This window comes from Hyalella azteca, unplaced genomic scaffold, assembly GCF_000764305.2.
Source record: "Hyalella azteca isolate HAZT.00-mixed unplaced genomic scaffold, Hazt_2.0.2 contig13457, whole genome shotgun sequence".
NCBI lineage: Eukaryota > Metazoa > Arthropoda > Malacostraca > Amphipoda > Hyalellidae > Hyalella > Hyalella azteca.
This window is the reverse complement of record NW_025943380.1, coordinates 776,515-801,976: the sequence shown is the minus strand read 5'-3', so window position 1 is coordinate 801,976 and position 25,462 is coordinate 776,515. Positions and strand designations below refer to the sequence as shown.

Here is a 25,462-nt window from a genome sequence, read left to right as displayed (position 1 = left end):
CAAAATTATAGGGTAATTACTAAAGCTATTAGAGGAACTTGAAAAACTTTCTAGGTCCATAAGTACGTTAGATATAAATTTGAAATGAACACCAAAAGAATGATTTGGAGATTACTAACGAGTTGTGGCATAACTTGATCGTGCCGAGGAATAAGATTCTCTTGGCTTTCTTCATCATACATGCAGCTATAGGCCAGTCATGTTGGGCAAGCTTATCCATAGCAATGACACTTGAAAATGACGTCTCGGACAAATTTACGGCCGGTCATGCGTCCTGTCTCACGGCAAATCCTCCAAATTCAGTGACTAAGGAATATCTCTTAAACTAATGAACGCAGCTCGATGAAACTTGGTACACGCATTGAGCAAGACCTAACGGTGATATTTAGCAAGTAAATTTTTTCTATTTTACTTTATCCGTGAATTATACGGCAATTTGTGCTGAAATTTGCAGTGACAAAGAAATTTCTTGGAAACTACTGAACAGATTTGAACGAAATTTGAACAACAAACCTAACCTCCCATTGGTGATATTTAGCTCGTTTTCATTTTACTTCAACCGTGAATTATACGGCAATTCGTACCGCAATTTGCAGTGACCAAGAAACTTCGTTGAAACTACTGAACAGATTTGAACGAAACTTAGATTCTATATTCCTAACCTTCCAACGGTGATGTTTAGCCGGTGACAATTTTTTTTCGGTTTTGCCTTTGTTTGCGGATTTTTTTCATTTCACATTCGTACGTGAATTATACGGAAATTCGTGTCGAAATTTGCAGTGACCAAGAAAATTCTCCTAAACTACTGAACAGATTTGAACGAAACTTTGAACAACAAACCTAACCTCCCATTGGTGATGTTTAGCTCGTGACAATTTTTTTTCGATTTTGCCTTCGTTCGTGAGTTATACGGACATACGGAGAAACGACTGACATTTCTGAAGCCGATTCTAAATTTGGATTGACAAAGAACCGTATTCGTGTAGCCATATAACTCGCAAACGAGGAAAAAATCTAAAAAATTGACACGAGCTAAACATGACCGTTGGGAGGTTGGGTTTGTATATTCAAAGTTTCATTCAAATCTGTTAAGTAGTTAAGAAGAAATTTCTTGGTCACTTCAAATTTTGGCCCGAATTGTTCTATAACTCAGGAATGAAGGTGAATGAAAAAATTCAAGAGTTAAACATATTACCGTTAGGTCATAATAAATACGTGTACCAAGTTTCATCGAGCCGCGTTCATTAGATTGGAAGATATTCCTTGGTCATTGAATTTGGTGATTGACCGTGAGACCGGCCGCGAGACCGACCGCGAGTCCGGCCGTAAATTTGTCCGACACCTCTTGAAATGGCAATGTGCCTAATGTCTGCTGTCTCCCTCTGAGTAGCTTATTATTACAATATATTAATGAAAAATAATAATAATACAATGAATTAATAATAAAAAATAAAACAACTAATATCGTAGATATCATATGTGCGAAAAATAGTGCGAGTCTTCATTTGATATAAACGTGACCTTCTGGACAGCTTTTTTGTCGGAAAACTCTACATCAACATTAGATCCTCCACGCTCGACAGAAATTCAAATTTTTTACTTTAATCGATTATTTTGAAAGTTAGCCAACGAATGCCGTAGTGAAGCTCCACAATATTAGACGGTAATGGACGGTAGTTGGTAATGGACAGCTTTGGTTAGCGGTCATTATCGTCACGATTGATAGACAAAATAGTTATTATTGATGGAAGAAATAGTCACGAATGATAGATAAATAGTCACGAATGATGGACTAAATAATCGCGAATGATGGAGGAATAGTCACATATGATGAAAAAATAATCATGAAAGATAGAAATATAGTCAGGACTGATGAATAATAGTTAGAAATGATGGGCAAATAGTAAGGAAGAATGAAATGTTGACAAATATCAGTAGACACTGAATGAAACAATGGCCCGCATTTGCCATTGTCAGGAGAAGCGGGGCACTATTACGTTTATAGTGCAATCATTCACAAAGAAATTTACCATCACATCTGGTTCTGAAATGTTCTTTTGCATCCTTCATTGCAAAGAAAAACACTCTAATTATTGATAATTTATTATTATTTACTCTCAAGACCTTTATCAAGCGAGCAAAATTGAAGCAGAGCGAGGCTAAGGCGCGTGCAGTAATCTCGACCGGAAGAGCCTCATCCGCCGGCTTGCGAGGCAGGCGTCGGCAGTCGCTTGTCACGCACACCATGCAGTCGCCTTTGTCCAACAGTCGTGTTAATAAGTGTTAAGATCACTTGATAGCTTAAATCTTAAAATCATCATGAATTAAAAAGCAGAGAAAACTGCCCAAAAAATTCACCATTTATAATTAGAGAACACATTTCCGGATCAAGCTCCATCGCCGGTTAAAAAAATCTAGAACACGTGTACAAAAAATTAGCAAACTGAAATTCACATTGAAGATATTGAAACCTAAATCGTCAAGAGAAAACATATAAAAATGAAGTAGACATGAACAGACAAACCCATTTATTTACAATTTCGAGGGGATATGAACTGTAGGCTGCATTTAAACTAGGCTTCTGATAAAGAATATACAGGGACTTTAAAATTCACAGGTCAAATTTGTTTGCATTTGCGTTATGGATTTCTGAACGACGATGGAGATGAACTCGGAAACGTGTTCTCTCATTAGAAATGGTATTTATTTGGCTGTTTTCTCCGCTTTAAAATTCTTGACGTGATGGTATAGATAGTCTTAGGATAATTAATGGCCATGCTGGGTTGTAAATAGTCTAATGATGATTAATGGTCATGCCGCAGTGCAAATAGTTCGATGGTAATTAATATTCTTTTCGCGGTGCAGACAGTCTTATAATAATCGATAGTTCTCACATTGTGCAATTCTTTTAATAGTAATTAATATTGCTATCACGTTGAAAATAGTCTAGTGGTAATTAATGCTCCTGCTTCGGCGTAATTAGTCTAATAATATGCATGGTGCACGTCTTATTTTTTCGATTTAAGTTTCACGTGTTCAGGTGTACCAAAAAATTTGACATATAATTGAATTTTGTTAGGAAATATTTGGTCAAGTCAGGCTGAGACCATTTTATGCCAGACTTAAGTGATGTACACTCAGAAAAAGAAATTCAATGCGATTTGAATCGATTTTGAATTATGTGCGTATTGTCGGTATTGATCGAGTTGCTAGGTGAGAGGTTAATGTTATAGTTATCCATGCTATTGTTCTAACCTAGGTCATGTTCAGTTCTGATTATCAAGAATCTATGTGATGTCGAATAGACTTCGGAATTGAAGAATAAACTAGTATAAAACGGAATCTAGAATATCCTGAACTACCCAGAAATGTAGATTAGTGTCAATAAAATACAAATAAATATATAACAATCTGTATATTAACTAAAAACGCGTCCAGACAATTAAAACAATTCTACTTTAATTATGGTAAAATACGCGTTATGCACTTGCATTCTATTATTTATTCACCATTATTTATTTTTAGTGGTGATTTTTTTGCGAACCTGACGCTCATATGACACGTCACATTTCAACATCCTTCCACTGATATGGAACCACTAATCTAGATTCTATATAGATTTAAGGGATAATTAAATTTGTTTCATTGAATATAGTAGGATAAAAGTATATTTATTTGTAAACATAAGTTGCAAATTTTTAACTTGTTTAAAGACATAATTCTTGTTCTTTCGCAGATGCTGTTCTGATGCAAAGTATTACGAAGATTAACTAGCATTGAAGACTCACTACGCTTTCCAATAAATTTCCTTTGCTGTGTGGTCATCTTAGTACTTTATTATGGCATATTCTAGCACAATAAACTACAAAATACGTGTCGACAATGAAACGTTGGAATGTAGCGAGATCATCGAAGCTTTGAGGGGTAACTCGACGAGTGTCGTAACGTGCCAGATTGTGGGCGCCGAAACGCCCCGCCCCTGCGCAGAGTACACGCAGACCGCGGTAACTGCACTGACTTTTCTCGTGCTGACGATGATCATTGCTTGCGGACTTGGCATCGGATTCAAAATAGTTTACGATAAAAGTAAGTGTTACCTTTCATGAAGGAACCTTTCGTGATTATGACGAATAACTCTTCAAGTGTTTTGCTGTTATCTCAGTTAAATGTTTTATTAAAAAGAAACGGGAAATGTACTACAACGTTTAACACCCTTCTTCCATAGTTAAAGAAAAGGACACATCAACTATTCAATAAATTTCCCTACTTGCTGTTATATGTCGAGCAGCACCAATTTTACTACTTCCAAAAGAAAGTTACAATGCTTTCTCACGCTTGGATTGAGTATTTGAGTCTTATCATCATTTAAATTCTTTTAAGATTTAATATAAATTACTTTAGTTGTATTTAACCTAGTTTTAGTAACCGGGAAAGTACTTAATGTTTAGGCAAATAGTTGACGGATGAAATTATTACGCTTGTGCTTCTTCACGATAATTTTAACCATCAATTTAAAATAAACATGTTGGTTACAAATTGAATATATATCAGGCTACAATTTTTAGCAAGCGTTTGATGACGACTATTATATTCATCGAAGTCTTTTTCGCAGATAAATCCCTTGAGAAAATTGGAGAAGCGCCAGCGAATCGACCTCCTCAGTCGCTTCTGGTCCTCCCGAGCCGCGAAACTGAAACATTCCGAAGCAAGGCGTCAGAGAACACATATGTCTTGGACGAATCTACTGAGATCCTCCAAACTTCTCACGACCTCCCAGTGTACTTGGAGTTTGAAAAAGACCCCCCTGGATGCGGCAAAGGTGGTGTTGATGGTGACCGGATAATGAATCCATACTACTCAAATGACCGAGAGATTTGCGGGGATTATGCGAATTGCAAACCTAATCAAGTTCCCCTTTAAGATGGCCTTCCGAATGAGAACAACGATGGAGAAAATCATGAATGTTATCCACGCAGTCAATGAACCCTTGCGCGAAATTTGTTGACTGCTTGGATCATGATGGAAAAAATGACACAGATTGTGCCATATTGTACACGCAGTACAAAATTAAAATTATTTTAGTAAATATCAACACGTAGCATGAACGGTAAACTGTTTCTTTCAGTTTGCAGTCCCATTTCAACGACCAAAATATTCCGAAAACAATGAAATTTTGGACATTATGGGACTGCGCTCATGGGTGCGCAGAACAATCTTTTGAATCTACATTATTTATTTGCGCAAATAAATTAATTGATTAAATCAGATTAAATTAAATTTTAAATAGATCACGCATCGCTCTATCGCAACTTAAGCTGCACCTTCCGTACCAGCCTAAAATTATTCAACAGCTTTTAGCGCTCCAGTTTAATTAAAAACCAAGATTCCCATGAATGAATAGAAATGAAGCATATCAGTTACCACAACTTGAGTATGCGACGCATTTTTGACCATTGCGCAAAACTGCTTCACCGATGCAAAACTTACCGACAGTTCAATGAGTTGAACGAATGTTATCAGTGATTTCTCAAAATCATTTAGTTTAGAACCTCGTTCACGATGTTATGAATGTGATTTGGATGCGTAATCATGAATTTTGTATGTATTTAGGTCCCATAACGTGACTCCAAAACAGGATTTTGAATGCATTTATAAAGTATGAAATTTTTGCATTATTAAAATTCAATTATAGTATATCAATATAAATTTTTAAAATTTATGCCATATACGATTGTATTCGATATCAAATATCCAGTGATGAGCCTTTAGTTGTGCGGATATTCATGACGTGATATTCGATAATAATTACATAAATTATGTCTGGATATAACAATAAATTGTTTTACGACATCAATTGATTTCGACTGCGCTAGAAATACGCACCTCAAATCATAGGGGCAACTTAGAGTCTAATCGAAACATGAACTCAGCGGGTGTATTTATGATGGACGCGTTTCTTACGTTTATTTTTACACGAGCATATTTTTCCTGTTTACTTTATGCACGGGCACGTTTTTCCTATTATCTTTCTACATGGGTACGTTTTCTTCGTTTACTTTACACACAGACATGGTTTCGCTGTTAGCTTTACAAATTTGAATGTTTTTCCTGTTTACTTGACGCATTAGCATCAAAAGATCGCGGTGGCTCTGAGTCACACTATCGAGCCGTAATTGCTGAATAGCGTGTGCATGATGACCTATCGCAGGCGATATGACCAGGCGATGGTCTTGTGCGACCTTCAACCGGCACAATGGTTATTTACAACCATCGACCGTCACGATGGTTATTTACAACCATCGACCGTCACGATGGTCCATTACGACCATCGACCGTCACAATGGTCCATTGCGACCATCGACCGTCGCAATGGTCCATTACGACCATCGACCGTCGCAATGGTCCATTACGACCATCGGCCGTCGCAATGGTCCATTGCGGCTATCGACCGTCACGATTGTCTTGTGCGACCATCGACCGTCACGATTGTCCTGTGCGACCATCGACCGTCACGATTGTCCTGTGCGATCATCGACCGTCACGATTGTCTTGTGTGACCATCGACCGTCAAGATTGTCCTGTGTGAACATCGACCGTCACGATTGATCTGTGCGATCGTAGATCGTTTTTCAATGCATTAATGGCTTATCAGAATCATCGTATTTAATGGCTATGATATAACGATGTGCAATTTTCCAGGCTGTTTAGCATTATTTAGACACTGAGGGTATGTTTTTACAGGGCGTATAGAACTGAGCTGAATTGAGCTTATTATAGAATAGAATAGAATAGAAGTGTCGGCGTTGAAGAAATAGGCCCATGGCCTGTTGCCGATTCTTGAACTTTTCGTGACTTGATTCACAAGGGATCCGGCCTTTGGAACCCGATCTTTCCATAACTGACGATTGTTTTCGCTGATCTACTTTCAAATCAGAAATACCGTCCTTCATCTTGCACTTCGAGCTAGCGTATAAAAAGAAGGCTTTCGGGTTCTTTTTTGCATTTTTAGCAATACTTTTTTCGAGGGTTTTTACAGCGGTGCGACAGCTTTCTTATTGGGCTGTCCAGGGCTTAATTTTGCTTGAAAGACATATCCGTATACGCGACTAATTTCTATACAATTTAATTGTCAAGCATGTATATCTTCTAGCATTGTTACCATCAAATTTGATAAATAAGTTTTTATGCATCTTGTACGTTGCTGTTGGACATGGTGTGCGTTGCCTGACAATGTGAACAACGCGACGTGTGAGTGAACAATGCAATGGTACCTACATATTAGTCTTGTCATATGTTTATATAAATATATTATTAAGATCATAACGTCAAACGTTTATATATACCCGTAGTTATATGACTTGAGCTTATAACTTCCCGTGATAGTAGGGAACCCAAGTGGAGGCATCCTGTCAAAGTAAGGATGCAGAATAGGTACTTAGAGGATACAAAATCGCCAAGTTCAGGATTGACGTCAATGAATAAGTAAAAGAAAAGAATAATAAGATAAAAAACATAAATAAATAAAAATAATAACATAAAACATATAAATAACATAAAAAAACAATAACAATGAATAAGTCCTGTTAAAAAAAGAACAAGCTAAATGATGTCATTAAAACAGGCCATGGGCCTATTTCTTCAGTGCCGACACTTCTATTCTATTCTAAAGCATAACAAAACTACGGCCGTATGTACATAAGCTTGTATTTTCCTCAGTATATGTTATGAGAACTGCGTCATGCTGAAGCCAGCAATGCATTGCTGCTTGTGGTCGACAGAGAACAAATAGCCTATGCCAATGGCCACGCTATGTCTTCTTAATTACCCAATATAAACAATTAATTGCCTTAGACGTTCAATTCCCGTCAGTTTGTGTATAGGTAAATGAGTCTCATTTATATAGTTTTGACATGCCAGAGTTTACTCATTTCCTCATGTAATAAATACTTGTTTTTCACTACCGAATTATTGCTGATTTAACATACATTTAGCCGCCCAGTTGAACAAGCGAGCCAGTACCTCAAGTTTCATATGGTATATTGGAATAATTATATCATTAAATTAATGATATTTTGATTATTATATCAACGATTAGAAAGTTCTGTAAGAAATGCAGGAGTGTTACTTATCGGCTATTATCAGTTGTATGTGAGCGAACGACTACAATACTTACACCTACTTTGAGGTAAACGTATGCCATATTTACCTATTAATAAGGATATTTTACATTAAAGATACATAGATGTATTGTCTGTGTATTGTTTAAAGAATTTAAAAAATACAGAAAATGAGGCCCGAATAGTGGCGTTGTGCTCAATGTGCTGTTTGTTCATTCCCCATTCCCAATACAGAGTGCCTCATTCCTCAACGCGCCTCATTCCTCAAACATGGCGCCCCATTGTACATTCCTCGATAATGACGCTTTTTTCTCATTCTCATTGCGCCTCATTCCTCGAATCTAGCGTACCATACCCCTAAACAGTGTCATCATCTTAATTCATCATGGTTCTTCATTCCCACAACCGAGTGCCCCATTCCTTATTACTCATGACACATCATTCCTCAAGCATGGCGCAGCTCCTCGACTGCCCGAGAAGGTTATAAGCGTAATATCCTCGGTACGAGTAAATCCTAATTAGCATCTGACGCCTTAACATAATTACTGAGCACACATCGGACGTTGGAAGGGAGGGGTGACTCGGCTACAAGTGATTTAAGAGCGCCTAAAATGTATAACAGGATATGCTCTCGTTAAGTCTGTCTGAGTCACCGCTTCTTAAAGCTGAAATGCCACACAACAATGCAGGTATTGATAAAGCGCTGGACAAAAAAAAACAATCTTTTGAAAAATCTGTATTCTTTCGATTATGTTGATAGACGTTTAAAGATGTTCGACGGGAATTGAGCTTTCATCACCTATGGGGAAAGTTCATACTTTGTCAGTGGATGTGTTTAACGTTGTCGATGATTTTCGTACTTTAAGTTATGATTGTTAGAATTACAGTTTGTTGATCCGGTGTTAAGCATTCGTCTAACCATTCATTTACCCTTCTCGATGCCATTCCTTACTGAAAGCCTGACAACCGTATACCCTTAGTTAACACATAACACAGGGTTAATCCACACACTTCTCCAAATCTTCGTAGCGCTAATTCTGACCTTGTTGATGGGACTAATTTTTCTTAAAGACAAGGTACTACAGACCACCTAATTGGATCATTCGAGTTCGTTAACGTTTCGACCATTACTTACTTGAACGAAACATAATATATATCTAGGCGTTCCGGCAAAAATAGTCCAGCGCTAGAGAGTTTTTTGTATTTTCTATTTAGAACACATTGAATTCGAGGGCTTGAATGTTTCTGGCTTGAAACAGAACGGATTTAGTTTCTCCCACGATGAAAATTATTTTACAGTATGCATAGTATGACTTGAATAAAATGACTTTTATCTTTGAGAATATGAGAAAAACAAAACTTGCTCATTTAATTCAAAACCTATTAATGGATCCGGTACAGTAATTTTGCCATTTGTGACAGAAAAATTACTGTGATGTTATATTGCATAATTATGAATCCAACGAATGTTATTGCCATTTAAAGCTTATAAAATTTGCATGGTGAGCAGAGTAGGTGACTTTTGCCTCTGAAATATTTTTTGAAAAATATATATTAGTCGGTCATCAAAACTGCAGCAAAAACGTCTTTAGAATATTCAAAATATAAATTCGTTACAAGCTTATTTCAGTTCATAGAAGAAATATTTTGCAATGAAAAATTTAAAGTTTGCCCCCCGAATTTAACGGCTTTGATAATTATAAAAAATAGCAAATTGGTGCAAGGCGTTAAAGACTTTATGCCGTCGTTTGGCTATGCATATAAAATAAAAATATAATTTATGGCCGAGCTCTGGATAGCATGCGCTTATAATCAACGATGCTAATTCATATTGCAAACTAAAATTGCGCTTGAGTTCAGGAAGATATTTATTAAGCAAACATAGGAAAATTGTCCGCTTGTACTCGTTGCTGGGCGTCAAATACTTATCTATTTGACTTCTGATCAAATACATTATGTCCTAGCATTATGTTTAAAGAAGAAGAATCTCCGCCATTACACTTGAAAAATTAGTAGTTCTGCAATTGAGATTAAACGAGGCGAATGTCTGGGGGGTTGAGGGGGTTTGGGAATATAATTTCAGGTCAAATTTAGGAAAATATTTCATTCACCGGGGTTCTATAATGATCCCAAATTTTTCTTGTACATATACTCGGTGTGTTGATAAATCTTTATAAAGGGACAAATCTCTTCGAAATATTTTGCCCGCACACAAATTTGTGGGATTTTAATTATGCAGTTCCCTTAGTATAAAAAACGCTTAGAAAGGATAGCAAGTATCGTTTTCCAGCCTTCAATGTTCGCATGATAGCAACAAGAAACGATTTTTACCAATTGGCACGTTCCTTGCTTCACTTGTTGAATATTTTTCAAACTTTTGAATCAGAAATATTATATTGCAAAGCGGTTCAGGTCATGTTATTATTGAAAAAAATAAATCGACATCAAGAATCTAAAATTGGAATAGAGTCATTAATAAGAAATACACTTTTTTTTAATTTAAGCGGATTTTGAACCGAAGGCTTTCAGCTTGTCCAGGGCTGATGCGCATTGATGTTAAATATATTCAACAACTGGCTTCGAAATCTAGTCTCATATTGTTATTACTTGGGTTAGATGGAAATTAAATCAATCGTGCTTCAGTGCTCGCTTGATTAATTGAAGAATGTTTCGCATAAAACCTTCGTAAGTTGCCAAAGTAAGAGAGAGGAAAAGGAAATTAAGAAGAGTGTCGCTCCGGTTGTATCTGTCACAGACATCTCTCAAATATATTCTATTGATAATAATAATAGCGGTTTCAGCGTTTATTAGGCCGTAGGCCTGTCGCTGATTCTTAACATCGCAGAACATTCACAGCATTTTGCGGTCTCGAACGCGCAACTCACTGCTGCAATTCTTCTGTGCTTAACCGCCCGGCCTCCTCGCCGATTCTGACCAGGAACTGGCGCACAGAGCTGGGATCGAACCCGCGCCTCTTTGCTCTAATCTTGGTACTCTGAACTTTAACCACTGGGCCACCCTGCCCAGTGGTTACAGTACCACCTATTGGTACCACCGAGCACTAATTAAACTTCTTTCTTTAGCTCTCTCTGACACTCGATGATTACTTTTGAATTGTGAAGTAACTTTCGGCTGCTGCCAATCAACGTCACTAAAAATACCTTGTATGGCTACTGGAAAAGGCAAACTATATTAACGAAAGTACGGTTGAAAACTTCTGTTGAGGCGCATCCTTAGCACTAACTTTCTATAACATCATATTATTTCTCCCTACGTACTTGTGGCCTTGACATCGATACGCAACTGCTTTAATTGAGTCTCGCTTATTATTATTATTAGTATTAATAATAATATTATTAGTCTAATATTATTAGTCTAATATTATTTAGTAATAATAATATTAGAGGACATTAGTATTATTTATAGACGAGAGGGTTCAAAACTCGTTTTTTGCCGGTGTGTTTTGGTGTCGATTCAACTGTGATATTTAACATAGACTCGACAACGCGCAATTAAAAAAAAATTCTTTAATTTTTCATTTATGTAACCGGCTGATGGCAAGATGAGTGCGGGTCAGGTAGATATTTCCTGAAATAAAGTAGAACTCTTTACAAAGTAAACAGTTCGCTGTTACAAAAATAACGTGAAGACCGTATACTCTTCATAAAATTTTTCTATTCGAGGTTGAAAAGGTTTATTGGAATTTAAAGACAAGTCGGAGGTAACTCATGACGTTGACGTAGATTTTTAGAACACTGAAGGGATACATTTTAGAATAACTCTGCGAGTGCATGTGATCCACAAACGGAAAAACATATCATGGTCTTATAACCATTTCCACCTAGGTTTTTTTTTTTAATTTTCATCATTTCTACTCATATATTTTGAGAATTTTTTTTTCGCATAGCGTTGGAACCGTTTTTAAACGTAGTTCAACCTCCTATAATTAGAATCCCATATTTTTGGTGCAAGAAAAATATTTGGAGAAAACTGGGTGGTCGTATAGCCATTTCCGGCACTGTAGATAAAGCTATGGAAAAATATATGTTCAGACTTGAAATACCTAGCACCATATCGAACCCGGTGGAAGTCTTGTAGCTATTTCAAACTATCGTCAGTCATGAAAAGATCCGGTCAAATGACACGATTTTAGATCTTCTGTGAACTAGACACGCAAAGGAAACGAATCAGCGTCAGGCCACATCAGGCCTACACTTCAGCGCCGACATCACAATGTTTAGTTATGTTAATTATTTATATCTCCAAACCATAAGAGTATTTGTGAACTTTAGTTTTTTGCTTTACTCAAGTGGTGTTGAATATTTTTAATTCGATTGCATGAGAACCCCTGAAGTGCCATAAACTATCTGCATTCTACACGGAATAGTTTACATTTTGGTGTAATAAAAATGTTTTTTTTAATGAACTTACAGATATTGCTCTGTTTTATTCTCCATTAAGTATTAGCAGATTGTGTGTAAACGATCCTAACGCAATGAAGGCCCCGTTTCAATCGATATTGATGTCCAGAATTGGGTCGCCTGCCGAAGACCACCACTGCCCTGGATGTAATGGACCATCATGATTCCTGCCTTCCGGAACGTAGCCTCGGCCTGGTGGTTCACGGCAGGTGGTGGTCAAGGCCGGAAGAGGACAAAGCCGAGTTGTGCACGGCTGATTGGTGTAGGTCCGGAGAGATCCAAGGCGTTCGATTCATGGCTTATTGGTGCACAAAATTGGTGGTGCACGGCTGCGCTGCCTCCAGAATTGAATGGTGATCGTAGATAAGTCTGAATTGATTGTTCATTTGTACAGAATTCCAATACGGTTCATCGGTATCCAATTTCGCTCCAAAAAAGTATTTTTTGACGCTCAATATAACCGAGAAAGTGAATGTTAGTACCGGGTAACTTATTAATTTTATCACTTCTCCAAATTTCTCAAAATTATATTAAGTCAATGGAAATTTTTAGGGTAATTATATCTATCCTTTTCCATTTTAGGGCAATGAAACTTGCTTCCTAGGATTCTAGTAAACAGTAAACACTCTACAGTCTACACACGGACTCGACTGTTTGCAACACGCCAGGTGACGCCGTGAGTCGTGACGGTGAGTCGTAGACTCGTAGTTTGTACCAATTTACATATAATAGGTTGTTAGGGACCCGAATGTCACTAATCGTTATTCGTTAGTGTATGTGTATATCTGTTAATATCTACTCTCAATACATTCATTTGTTCAATTAATCAAGTTCTGTTCATGATGAGTTAATGTTCCCATTGTTCCGTTATTCTTATTGTGTTTTGACTTTTGTATGGTACTATAAAGTATAAATGTAATGGTTCTGTTGTTTTAGCTATCATGTAATTACATATACTAGTTTTGTGCAGGAAAAAAAATTTCCTCTGGTAATAAAAATTATACAGCTGAAAAGAGAAAAAATTATAAAAAAAAACATATAAATATATGTGGAATACAATTTAGGCTATACAATTAAAGTGAAAAATCTATGAATTTTTCCTTTATTATATTACCATGTTACCTGATTCACACTGATTAGTGATCATTTTGTGCTCTGTTATCCCAATCTTCTTATTTTGTAGAAGTTAGGTATATTTTGGCAGCCAATGCTTGTTAATTCCCAAATTTTATTATATTGTACATTTCTTAGCTAACTGGGCTGGATGGAATTCTAAAATTGACGGTTAATATATTATTCCCAATACACCTAGACCACTTTTGAAATGGCAGTATTTGACGATTGTCTTAAAACTTAAAAGTATGACCAATTCTAAGATATATTTGCTCCTATGCATTTTTCAAAAATTATCATATATATGTAAGTAGTAAATCGCAGTAAATGAAGTGATCATATATGTGTGCTTGCTGGCTTAAGCCTTAAGGTCAGGCTGGAATTCGAAGCAGGGTGGAATTCTAGAAATGGAGGTTCACTTATAAAAAAGCTTTCCACCCAAGGTGAAAAGCTTTCCTTTGATACAGTGCTCTGCCAGGTGACTGACTATAAATGGAAAGGAGGATCACAAGTGGACAAATTGTTTCAATTGCAGAGTGCATTCGATTTGTTATAGAATTATTTGGATGTCTTGTGTTTGATAGATATCTTTATTTTATTTAATTGATTTTTTGAAGATTTTCCAGGTCCTTTGTTTGTAATTATCAAGTTTAAGACTTTAAGTTAAGTATTTAGTTGACCAGTACTGTAGAACATATACCATATTTGGGGGCGGGCATAGTGGAATTCTATGAAGAGAGGTACTTATGGCGGTCCACTGCCATGCGGCGGTCTTAACCCTTCGCAAGGCACCATGCCCTTGGCTCTTGGGCCCCTCTTGCAAGTTGCCAATGGTCTAAACTCAACGGTTTGACCCCATGGTGTCATCACAACTCCCTCTAGAAATATGTGGAGTTTCGAAATTGATATAAGTAAATCAATAAATATTTGAACTGGGAAATTCCTTAGTTACTTTACTTTACTTATGTTGGTTCCAGAATGATATCAATGACATCATAGTGGCAATCTAGGAATTGGGGAAACACTATTTGGACTTGTTCACTTTTAATCACTTCACTCGTTCACTTTTCATCATTTAAAATACCACTTCTGTAAGTCTTGTAATCTGTTAGTACGTAAATTTGCACGACGAATGGAATAGCTCCCTATTAAAAGTTCATTATTAAATGATACACTAAACGACTACAAATTCTTGACCTGGTCTATATCGAATTACTGCAAAATGTATGCCAGTGCGTGACTGTGCTTGGTACGCATTTAGACGTGCAATTAGCCGTTACATAGTGATCGCGGATTAGAATGTTATTTTCTCGCGCTGCGGAAGAAAGTACGAAATTAATTGCAGCATAAGCACTAACCTCCGGCAGCATAATCATGCCTTCTAATCATTCGCAACTGTCATATCAGTTCGCTTATTCAAATGTGATTTTACTTGTAAAAATTTTCCTGAATATAGGTAATAAAAATAAGAGCATCGAAAAAATTGCTTGTGCGTTAGCATGCACTATTGCCATCCCGTTTTGACACGGCCCATTCATTCTATTCGTAATCAATATTTATGAAATTAAATACACAGTTTTCAATGCCAATTGCTTTGTGGCATGGATATTTTTTCATATTTCCTCATTCCTCTACTCCCAATTTGAACAGTTTTGTTTAAGTTTGGCTAGGTTAGGTTCCACTCTTTTGCCGTATTAATTGAAGACGAGAGGACGTGAATATAAAAAAAAACATCCATACTGCTCAATGAGTATTTATATGTCTGCATTAAATTTCATATCTATTGCTAACAAATGGAGAAAAAAATTGTGCCGAAGTGGCATCAAGATGGCTACGCTATGCCACGCTTATGGGATGGCCCACACGCTTCTGTCAGACCTGTCGCGTCGACAATTTTAGGATGAATTTTTTGGAAAAAATTTTCATAGCAGGTGTAATAAGCATAATTAAGTAATTTCAATCATGATAAAGCTTAGAAAAAAGCTATATACAAACAATATTTTTTGTGAGCGCTGTCAAAATTCGTTTCAATTTTAACTAGCGCGATAAAAGCAAATTTGTAGCACGTTTCATGCACATAAGTTTTTATAATCAAAACCGAGCTTAACCTTTCCAACAACAAAGCTATTTATTCAAAATACACTACTGCAAGCGTTAAAAGAATTATATACAGTGGGGGGAAATAAATATTCGTACACTTGAAAAATCGTATTTTAATGTATGTAAGTACACAAACTTAACAGGAAAAGTGATTTAAATTATGTATAGAGACGCATAGTTTTCAAAAATTCTATCAAAAGAAATTAAATCTCAATGCAACAAAAAACAATGCAACATGTTCACTTCTTCGGGTGAAAAAAGTATTCGTACAAAACAATAAATCCGCATTATTTTAATTTAATACTTGGTTGAATACCCTTTATTCAGCTCAACAGTCAGTCATGCACTGTCGTCTGCCTCGATTCTACTAGCGTATGAGTCAGAGGTGTCTGGTGCGTAAAAACTAAGATTTTTTGTTAACTGATTTTAATGAATTGAATTATGATTGTTTAACATTCGCGTTCATAAATTTAGTCTGCAATGCATAGGCTTAATTTGCGTTCAGAAATGGGATGTTTACCCTAAAAAAACTTGTTCTCGATTGCCACTATGAATGACATATAAAATTATAATGACATCGGTTAAGCCTCAGCCATGTTTCCAGCTCTACTCAGTCCTTTCACTTTTACCTCGTAACTCATGATGTTGGAACTTTGATGTTCAAATGTTGACACTACTGTCAAGTGTCAATATCACAATCAAAATTATTTCACAATCAGAAATATGTTATAATATCACAATCAAAAATATTATTCACTAATAACATTGATCGCAATGAAAACTGTTTATATATTCACTGCTGTGGCTTTGTTTACGTATGGCTTGCAGGGCGGGCCTACGGTGACGTCACACAACACAAGAACACGTCACACAACAAGACGTCAAACAATGCAATATTTCGCATTTTCGCTGCACCACAAATAAATAAATGTAAATAATTAGTAATGGAAAATATGTTGCTGGAACATTTTGAGAGACTGTGCCTAAGCAGAATACAATATTATATTATTAGTGAAGATACTAACAATAAAGTAGTTCATTTGATTGCCGCTGCTGGCACTGGCATCTGAATGTGGGCGTGCCACCTTTGTTTAGAATTCGAACAATTCAATATCTCACTGCACCACAAGTTGATACATTTAAATAATTAGTAATGGAAAATATGTTGCTGGAACACTTTAAAGAGACCAGACCAAAACAGAATACGATATTATTATATTATTAGTGAAGATACTAACAATAAAGTAGTTCATTTGAGTGCCGCTGCTAGTGCTGACATCTGTATGTGAAGCTTCTATGGGTAATTTTAATTCAACATTGGATTATGGATATACTACTTCTATGATTAATTTGAATCATAAACATTTACCTAATGCAAGAAATTTGCAATCAATAATTCAAGGTTATTTTGTAAGTTTTGTACCAACGGAAAAATACATTAAATACGTATTGGCAACTTATGCTAAAAAAATGCAATGAAACTGCAAACAGCTGTGACAGAAGGTGCCAGAAAGCGCGATCGATTCATTTGTCATTTTTGATTTCAAATCGCTTTCAGTTCTTTGGACTAGGAGTGTAAATTTTAGTCTAAAACCTATTAAAAGTTTACGTTTCTGTGTGGATTTTGATGCTGTTAACATTCAAATACTTGGAAGTATCTCTGATGCAAGAAATACTGGCTAAATACATTTTAATTTAGAAATTAATGTCAAGCAAAATTACTGTTGTTCAGGGCTATGTTGGTTCTTGCGAACCGATTTTTGCATCCAGTCACTTAAATTGAAAATAAAATTGTTTAAGCAAGTATTTCTTGCATTAGAGATAATTCAAAGTTTGTTAATGTTAACAGCATTATAATCCATGCAGAAATGTACATTTTTTAAATAGATATTAAAAATTTAGGCTCTTTGACTTGTATACTATGCATATAGGATTTCAAATCGATGCATGTGTTCAAATTCAAATAAGTGTCAGCTGACACAGCGAACCGCCTCTTTCTTCAGAAGTAAGAAAGCTTTTGCCGGGGAAGGTTGTGTTACATGATCGGTCCGTAAAGAAGCGTTGATTGGTTCAAAATGACATAAGACCAGGTTCTTTTGAATAACCTATAGAATTGCACCATGGGGACAGGGCTTATGGACACAACCAATCACAACTTGAAAGCATCTGCATCAAGCAATCACAGCTTGAAAGCATCCCCATCAACCAATCACAGCTAGAAAGCAGATAACATTAAAATTCCATTAACCAATCACAGCTGGAAAGCTGAAAGGGCTAAAATCACAATCCCATCAACCAATCACAGCTGGAATTCTGGAAAGGGATATTATATGTAAATAATGGACTGAAAGTGTTGAGTTCATGGCCTTCCCAAGCTTTCTGGTCCTGCTTTCCAATATGCTATGTGTACTGGTTAATTTAATATCCCTCTAGAATTCCACACTGCAGTTAACATAAGAAAAATTTGCTGATTTTGACATTAAAAATTTACTATTTATCTGTGAAAACTACTTGATTGCTCTTTTATGCTTGTATTATAATGTACGGTATACAGAGGAAGCAATCAAGATGAATTAAATTATAGGAATATCTAGCATTTTATGGCAAGATATTTCCTGACCATCCATACAATGAAAGATTCATGCTGCATGTAAAGAGTTGCATTCATATACAACATATACCTAAAACTTGTGAAGAAATTATCAGTAAGATTTAATATTGGTGAAGGACATATTATTGTCTGGCTCAGTGCAGAGACCATCTTGCTTGCAACTGTGTTGGCTCTATTTTCTGTAGTGAAGGAAATGCCAAGAGCTTGGACTGCAGTTAATGCCTGGGAAAGCAATAAGTGGTAAACTATAGGTACCTTAGACTAGAAAACATGACTCAAATCATAGTACAGCTAACCACTAAGGGCTAACCTTAGTGGTTATTTACCAAGCACTGTAGAAATTTAACTCTAGCGGGCATATGTCCAAACATAGTCACTTCTATCTCTCAGCATTGGCAGGCATATGAACATATATGATCACACTATTTTTCACCATCTTGCATTTGCTTCAAGTAAATGGCATCACAATCAGTTGATAAAGCAAGTTTTTGACTATGATACTCGCAGCTATCATGGACTTGCCAACAGTTCTTTGTGGACTAGAGCTGCTAAAGTGAATACAATTAGGGCCTGAAATGCCATTTTTGCCATTTCAGCAGAGTACTTAGTTTTTTAGTCAGCTCAGACAGACACAGGAGCACGTCAGAGCGCAACATCATACATGAAGTAACTCCCACACAATCTGTGATTGGTTTGAGCTTGTTGGCAGACTGCTGAAAGAAATGTGGGCGTGTTTTTTTGCTCCCATTTCAATTACCATATATGGGAACTTACATGCAAAATGGTTAAATTGTAATCTGATCATCAATATATATATATATATATATATGTATATGCAATCTTCACTTGTTATTCCTTCAAGCCTCGTGAGTTGTGACAATTCCGGGTTGGCAATGGCTCTGCACTGATTGTTTAGTTGCCTGGGCAACACAAGTAGGTTATATAGGGTTGACTTCACCCACAAATGCTCTGGCTACAATGTAAATAGTTGAAAAATTTTGAAGCTCATTCCGAGCAGAAAATTTTGACCTTGTTGAAGTTGAATAAGAGCACCCAAATTCTTGCTACACCTTGAGATTTTGTCTTACCTTCACTCTAATGATTTGTGTTTATGATGCAAGGCTTCACACAAGCGTCTCAATTTTAAAATGCACAAAATCCTAATGAAAGTTAGTAGTAAATTCAGATTCTGAATGAAGTTTAATTTTTCCTTAGTTTTTGAATGAAAATCATCAAGCGTATACAACGTATCTAAGTATAAATTGTGGGCAAAAATATATTTACTGTCCAGTATTTCTAATAAGAAATTATTTATATCAAATTGTCAAATCCACAAAATTTGAGGCAAAACTTACTGTTTAAGAAATTAGCATAATGCCAATTCACAGTTCAAGATAAACTTAACATGTTGCAAATAAAAGTTTGACAAAATTTTCATGTATAAATTTGGATGTGGCAGGTGGTGATTTTTAATACCATTTGACCTTGGATATTTCCTCATTAGTATCTTACTTGTTAGAAGCTAATTTCCTTAATTGTGATATGTCCATAAACATATTTGTGTGTCATACTTCCCTTATCCAACCCAGTAGTGACTTATCACCTTGGTAGCAAGTCTATATGAGGCTATGAGCTCTGTCTATACCCGGAAACCTCAGTCACGGGCAAGAACCAAAGTTGGTATCAACTCCTGACACAGCTCCTGTCCATGTCACGCAGCTGACACAGGACAGTAAAGCTAACTTAACTTCAGAGTAGAGAATGGCCTTGGCCTTGGATATGCTCTAGAGCAGCGGTTCCAAAAGTGGATGGTACTGCTACCCTTGGGAGGTGGTGAAAAGATGTAGAATGGGGCTGTAGGGGGGTGTCAGTCCAAAGTCAAAGTCAGAAGTTTGAACGTTTGTTCGACAATTTGTGCACAACACATGCAGCGCATGGCTCCCAGCAATGGGGCTTCCACCCAGATCTGTTTTTTAACCTCCTGGGTTTTAGTGTAAATTTTCAAAAATATTAAAAACCTGTTTTTTCATCAATCACTACTCTAAATAGAATGCTTGAGAAAAGATTGTTTTACATACAATAAAGTTAGGCAAACCTGATGCAAAATTACACACATGAAAGGAAGAAGAAAATGTTGAAATATTTAAAGAGTATATATACCTATCATATGAGTATCAGACATGTATGAACTGAGTTTATTTCCTATCAGGGAACTGCAAGCCCATGGCATGCCACTGAGCACTGAGCCTCAGGCCTCAGTTCAATGTTGTCCCTGTGATGCTGTATGCATATATGCATTCATAACTAAGATTGAGGCTTCAGTTAATTGATTTTTCATTACTGTTAAAAATTTGGACAAATGTTATGGTGGAACGTGCCATGTTGTGTTCAGCTGGTTAGGGTGGTGCATTCACTGATATACCAGTATATTGTTAAGAATGTATGTCTTTTTACTTGTGTGTCATGGGTGTTAGCATATATGCATGTTTGCACATGTATCATTGTGTTGGTTGCACGGGTGGCATGCCTTAGATCACATCTGCCACTATTTTCTGTAAGTAAATAGAAGATAATGAATATGTGAGAGGGTAAACTTGCTTTTCATACCTTCAATGTTGTCATTTTTGTCTTTATGTAGGCCTATCCATGAAATGTGATAAAATGCTGTATTTTAAATGGCTTTATTTATTTTTTGTTCCAGAATAAAGTATGGCCTTCATACAGCAAACAAAAAAGAAGTGTCGGCAATATAATGTGGAATATCTGAAATATGGATTTATCCCAGCACCACACAACCAACAACAACCAATGTGTCTACTGTGTGAAAAAGTGTTTTCAAATGAAGCTATGAAACCTTCAAGGCTTGTGGAACATTTGAAGAGAATGCACTCTGATAAAGCAGACAAAAACTTAACATATTTTCAGTTACTTCAAGACAAAGTTCAGAAGCGCACAATCTTTGGAAATATGTTTGCCAGTAGTTTACAGCGATCTACCGATGGTTTGCGAGCATCATACAACATCTCTTTGCTGATTGCTAGATCTGCTAAGCCTCATACAATTGGGGAAGAGCTTATTCTACCAGCAATAAGAGAGGTTCTACACACAGTTCTACATGAGTCACCTGACCAAATTATAAAAGCTATTCCTCTTAGTGATACCTGTGTTCAGGGAAGAATAGATGAAATGGCTGAAAATATTGAAGAAACATTGTGTAACATGCTTAGGAAAACAGAATTTAGTTTACTGTTAGAAGAGTCCACTCTGCCAGGCAATGAATCATTGCTTCTTGCTTATGTTCGTTTCATCAAAGATGAAAGCTTGGTTCAAGAGCTGTTATTTGCAAGACAACTTGAGACAGAAACAAAAGGGGAGTCTGTATTTCATGTTGTTGATGATTTTTTCAAAGAAAAAGACGTCCCACTTTCCAACATTCTTGCTTGTGCAGCGGATGGGGCACCATCAATGGTAGGTCGTCATTGTGGCTTCATTTATTTCTTGAAAAAAGCTGTACCTGGAGTGCTTACAGTGCACTGTGTAATCCACAGGCAGCATCTGGTTGCAAAAAACCTGAGTGGTAGACTGCACAAATCAATGAGTGCTTTTATCACAGCAATAAATTATATCAAGGTACATGCCCCCAATTCCCGACTGTTTCGTCAGCTGTGCACTGATAATGATGAAGAGTTTGAACGTTTATTTTTGCACACAGAAGTTAGATGGCTGTCAAAGGGAAATTGCCTGGGACGTTTCTATTCACTGTTTGATACAGTTGTTGAATTCTTCTATGACTCCAATCCTGTTCTGTGTGATGAACTAAGAAACATGAAGCACGATATTGCTTATTTGGCAGATATATTCACAAAGTTCAATGAAATTAATTTGCAGCTGCAAGGAAATGAGTCTAATCTAATTAAAGTCAAATCGGCTATCTCCACCTTCCTGACCAAGTTACAGTTATTCAAACGAAACATAGCTAGCCATGCACTCTACCAGTTCCCAAGCCTCTCTGAATTGGATAAGGAAAAAGGCATAGCAGACGATGACCTTCAAGTGTATTGTACACACCTGGATGAACTGCATAGAGACATGTCTGAGAGATTCGAGGACATTTTATTGCTTGAAATACCAGATTGGGTGATTAATCCATTCCTAAATGTCGACGGTGAAGAAACTGGAGTGGCAGAGGAAGAACTGATTTCAATTCAAAATGACATTGAGCTAAGGCCAAAGTTCAAGAAGTCATATCAAGATTTTTGGTTACAAAAAAAAATCTCTGACTGCTATAAAGTGCTGTGGAACAGGGTCAAGATGTACTTTATTGCCTTCCCAACATCATATTTAGTAGAACGGGGCTCCAGTGCAGTCGCCTTGCTTCTTTCCAAGCAAAGAAACCGACTGAAAATTACTGATCGCGGGGATCTACGACTTATTCTTAGTGAGTTCCAGCCTGATGTTGAGAAGCTTATATCCCAGCACCAAGCACATCCATCCCATGCTCTAGACTTCCTTCAACTGGACTGGGCGCCTAAGACATCCGAAGGCTCCAACATATAATATTGTATCATTATAACCTTTTACTTAAAGACGAATATAATCATCAATAATAATATGCTATTATAATACTATAATGCCGCTGTTCCTCAATATCCTACACGCTACAACCAAACCAACCCTCAGGTCTTACTTAACATAAGATGTGCACAGAAAGCAACATCTAACAGTGCACCAGTATCCAATAACTGATCTATATTTTAATGACTTTTTGTGTGTTAAATATTTCAAACACTCTATATAGACGCATGATATTTTGTCGCATTGTTGACTGTGCACTTGCACTGGATTTTTCCCAGGACCTGCAGCAGTTATTGCAGCATTTGCGTGCAAATAAAGAGAGCGGCGGGAGTGTGGGGCTTTGTTTCATGTATACCGTTGAGGACGAAGACTCAATTGCGACGCACGGGCCAAAGACGCTTTTGAGCTGAGGAGCGTACAGAGAACAGGACCCTCTTTGGGTGAATGAATCGCTATCAATGGAGAAAGTCTCTGCGAACAAACTTCTGGAGAATGGGCTTTCAAATTATTATTTCCCACATTTTTGTTTCTTTGCTCCCTCTGCATTACTGTAGATACATGGTAAAATTTATTTACGAAGTACCATCGAGATCGCAAAAGAGAAAGTAAATGAATTTTGCATTAAATAATGATTGAGAAAAATTCAAAGGATTTTCAAGAAATATCGTATCTGAAAGAAGTCAGTTTAGAACTTTCCTGCTTGAAAATCTTGATTAGTGCAAATTCCATAAATATTGCTGCAAGATTGCAAGAAGCATAAAAAATAAAACCCTTGCTTGAACACATTTAGCTAATGTCTAATATTGTTGCAGTAAAGCGGACAACACTTTACCTAGATAGCTATAATTTCGTTGAAAATCCAATTAATAAAAAAAGGATGCCTAACAGGACTAGAATGCACGTGGATTACTTAATTGATGAACTGTAAATGAAGATTTATTCAATTAGTAATTAAGTACGATTAGGTAGATGGAACTCGAGACGATAGACAAGAGTCAGCTGGGCCCAACCATTCAGGTTGCCGGCGCTTGATCGATATGAAGTAACATTGGTAAGGTTACACGCCGCCGATTTGAAGTAACACTGGTAAGGTTGCACGCCGCCGATTTGAAGTACTAACACTGGTAAGGTTGCACGCCGCCGATATGAAGTCACATTGGTAAGGTTGCACGCTGCACTATGGTAGAACGTTTCTTTGGGAGGCAGATGAGAAATTAGCAGGGAGAGCACATTCCTGGTGGCATGCAGACACGATGGAACTCGTTTTAGGCAAGCACCGTCCACGCAGTTGTAGACTCGGACACGCTGATCGCATGCAGGTGAATAAACATACAATTGACTTGAGGTCGACGTCCAGGCGGAAGGCAGAGCCAGTGGTAGAACCATGAACGAGGCTGATTCTCTAGGCCCACAACACGGTCGACACTTCCGGCTCATGGATAAAGAAAGGTTAGCTAATCAGTCCAAAATATAGTCAGTTAATGACGAGCGAGCAGCTGCGCCGGAGGCAGATGCAGCGGCTTGCTTTAACAAACCGCCTCACGGCTGCCTCCAGTCACGCCCTTTGAGGAGGGCTGCTAAATCGAGAGTGAAATGGGCAGATTTTTCCTTTTCAAATTCGAGTAATGCGTTGGAAGAAAAAAAGCGCGACCGACTTATGCAGAAAGGCTGGCCATGTGATATATTATGTGCAAAGTACACAGGATGCAAAAAATGATTTATATCAAATTGTAAAATTCGGGCTGACCTTCCGTCTGGAAATTGACTATTGACCGGAAGTAACAGGAAAAGACGGATGAAAAATTTTCTGTAATATTTTATATCTGTCAGAAGTAATGAAGAACCGTCTCTCGATCATTGAAATCTCACGCTGTACACGAACAAATTTAAAGGAAACAGAATATTTGTATCATGAAGCTTAAGCGTGATATGAAATGCTTGAAAGGTTTCTGGCGAATAAATGTTAGTTCTTTCAAAGCACGTGTTTGAAATTATCTCTCGCAATTGCTTCATATACAATTCTTAAATGTTATCCCCTGAATTTAAATTCAAAATTAATTTTTGAACCCGTATTTCACAAGCGTGAGGAATAATATTCCATGCATCCAATTTGAGTTGAATACCGTCAACGCTTATTGGTTTTCTTGCACTTTTCTTGACTTGTTGCAGCAGCAGCGAGCTCCCGAAGAACCGCAGCACGAATACATCCTTTTCAGCAACCTCCAGGATCCAGCCGACAGGTACTCCAAAATCTCCAGCATCGTTAGCACTAAAATGAAGAAACAAATGAAAAATCGACAGTTTTATTAGTAAATGAAGTTAATTTTACCGCGTTGAAGATTTCGTATACTGAATTGCTCAAGATCAATTGACAACAATGATGAGATGTGGCGGAAAATCTAGGTGGTCAAGTGATAATCGGTCTAATTGATCAGCGGTTGCTCGTATTTTGCTTGAAAATATTTTGCACTAGAAATACACTTAGTTGCTGCCGTGAACAGGTTATTGCTAATTAAGATATAGGA

At 36.9% G+C, this 25,462-nt stretch overlaps 2 protein-coding genes across 2 annotated transcripts; both read left to right on the top strand.

Moving 5' to 3' along the window:
- Positions 1–3,741: 3,741 nt before the first annotated feature.
- LOC108672512 lies at positions 3,742–5,215 on the top strand. Its single transcript, XM_018160193.2, has 2 exons — positions 3,742–4,086; positions 4,613–5,215. Exons 1-2 carry the CDS (start codon positions 3,840–3,842, stop codon positions 4,918–4,920), a joined length of 555 nt encoding a protein of 184 aa, XP_018015682.1. The 5' UTR covers positions 3,742–3,839; the 3' UTR covers positions 4,921–5,215.
- A 7,949-nt stretch (positions 5,216–13,164) lies between these two features.
- Positions 13,165–23,455, top strand: LOC108672511 (protein ZBED8). The gene is made up of 2 exons (XM_018160192.2): positions 13,165–13,227; positions 21,064–23,455. The coding sequence occupies exon 2, from the start codon at positions 21,072–21,074 to the stop codon at positions 22,917–22,919; it is 1,848 nt and encodes a 615-aa protein (XP_018015681.1). The 5' UTR covers positions 13,165–13,227; positions 21,064–21,071; the 3' UTR covers positions 22,920–23,455.
- The last annotated feature ends 2,007 nt before the right edge of the window (positions 23,456–25,462 follow it).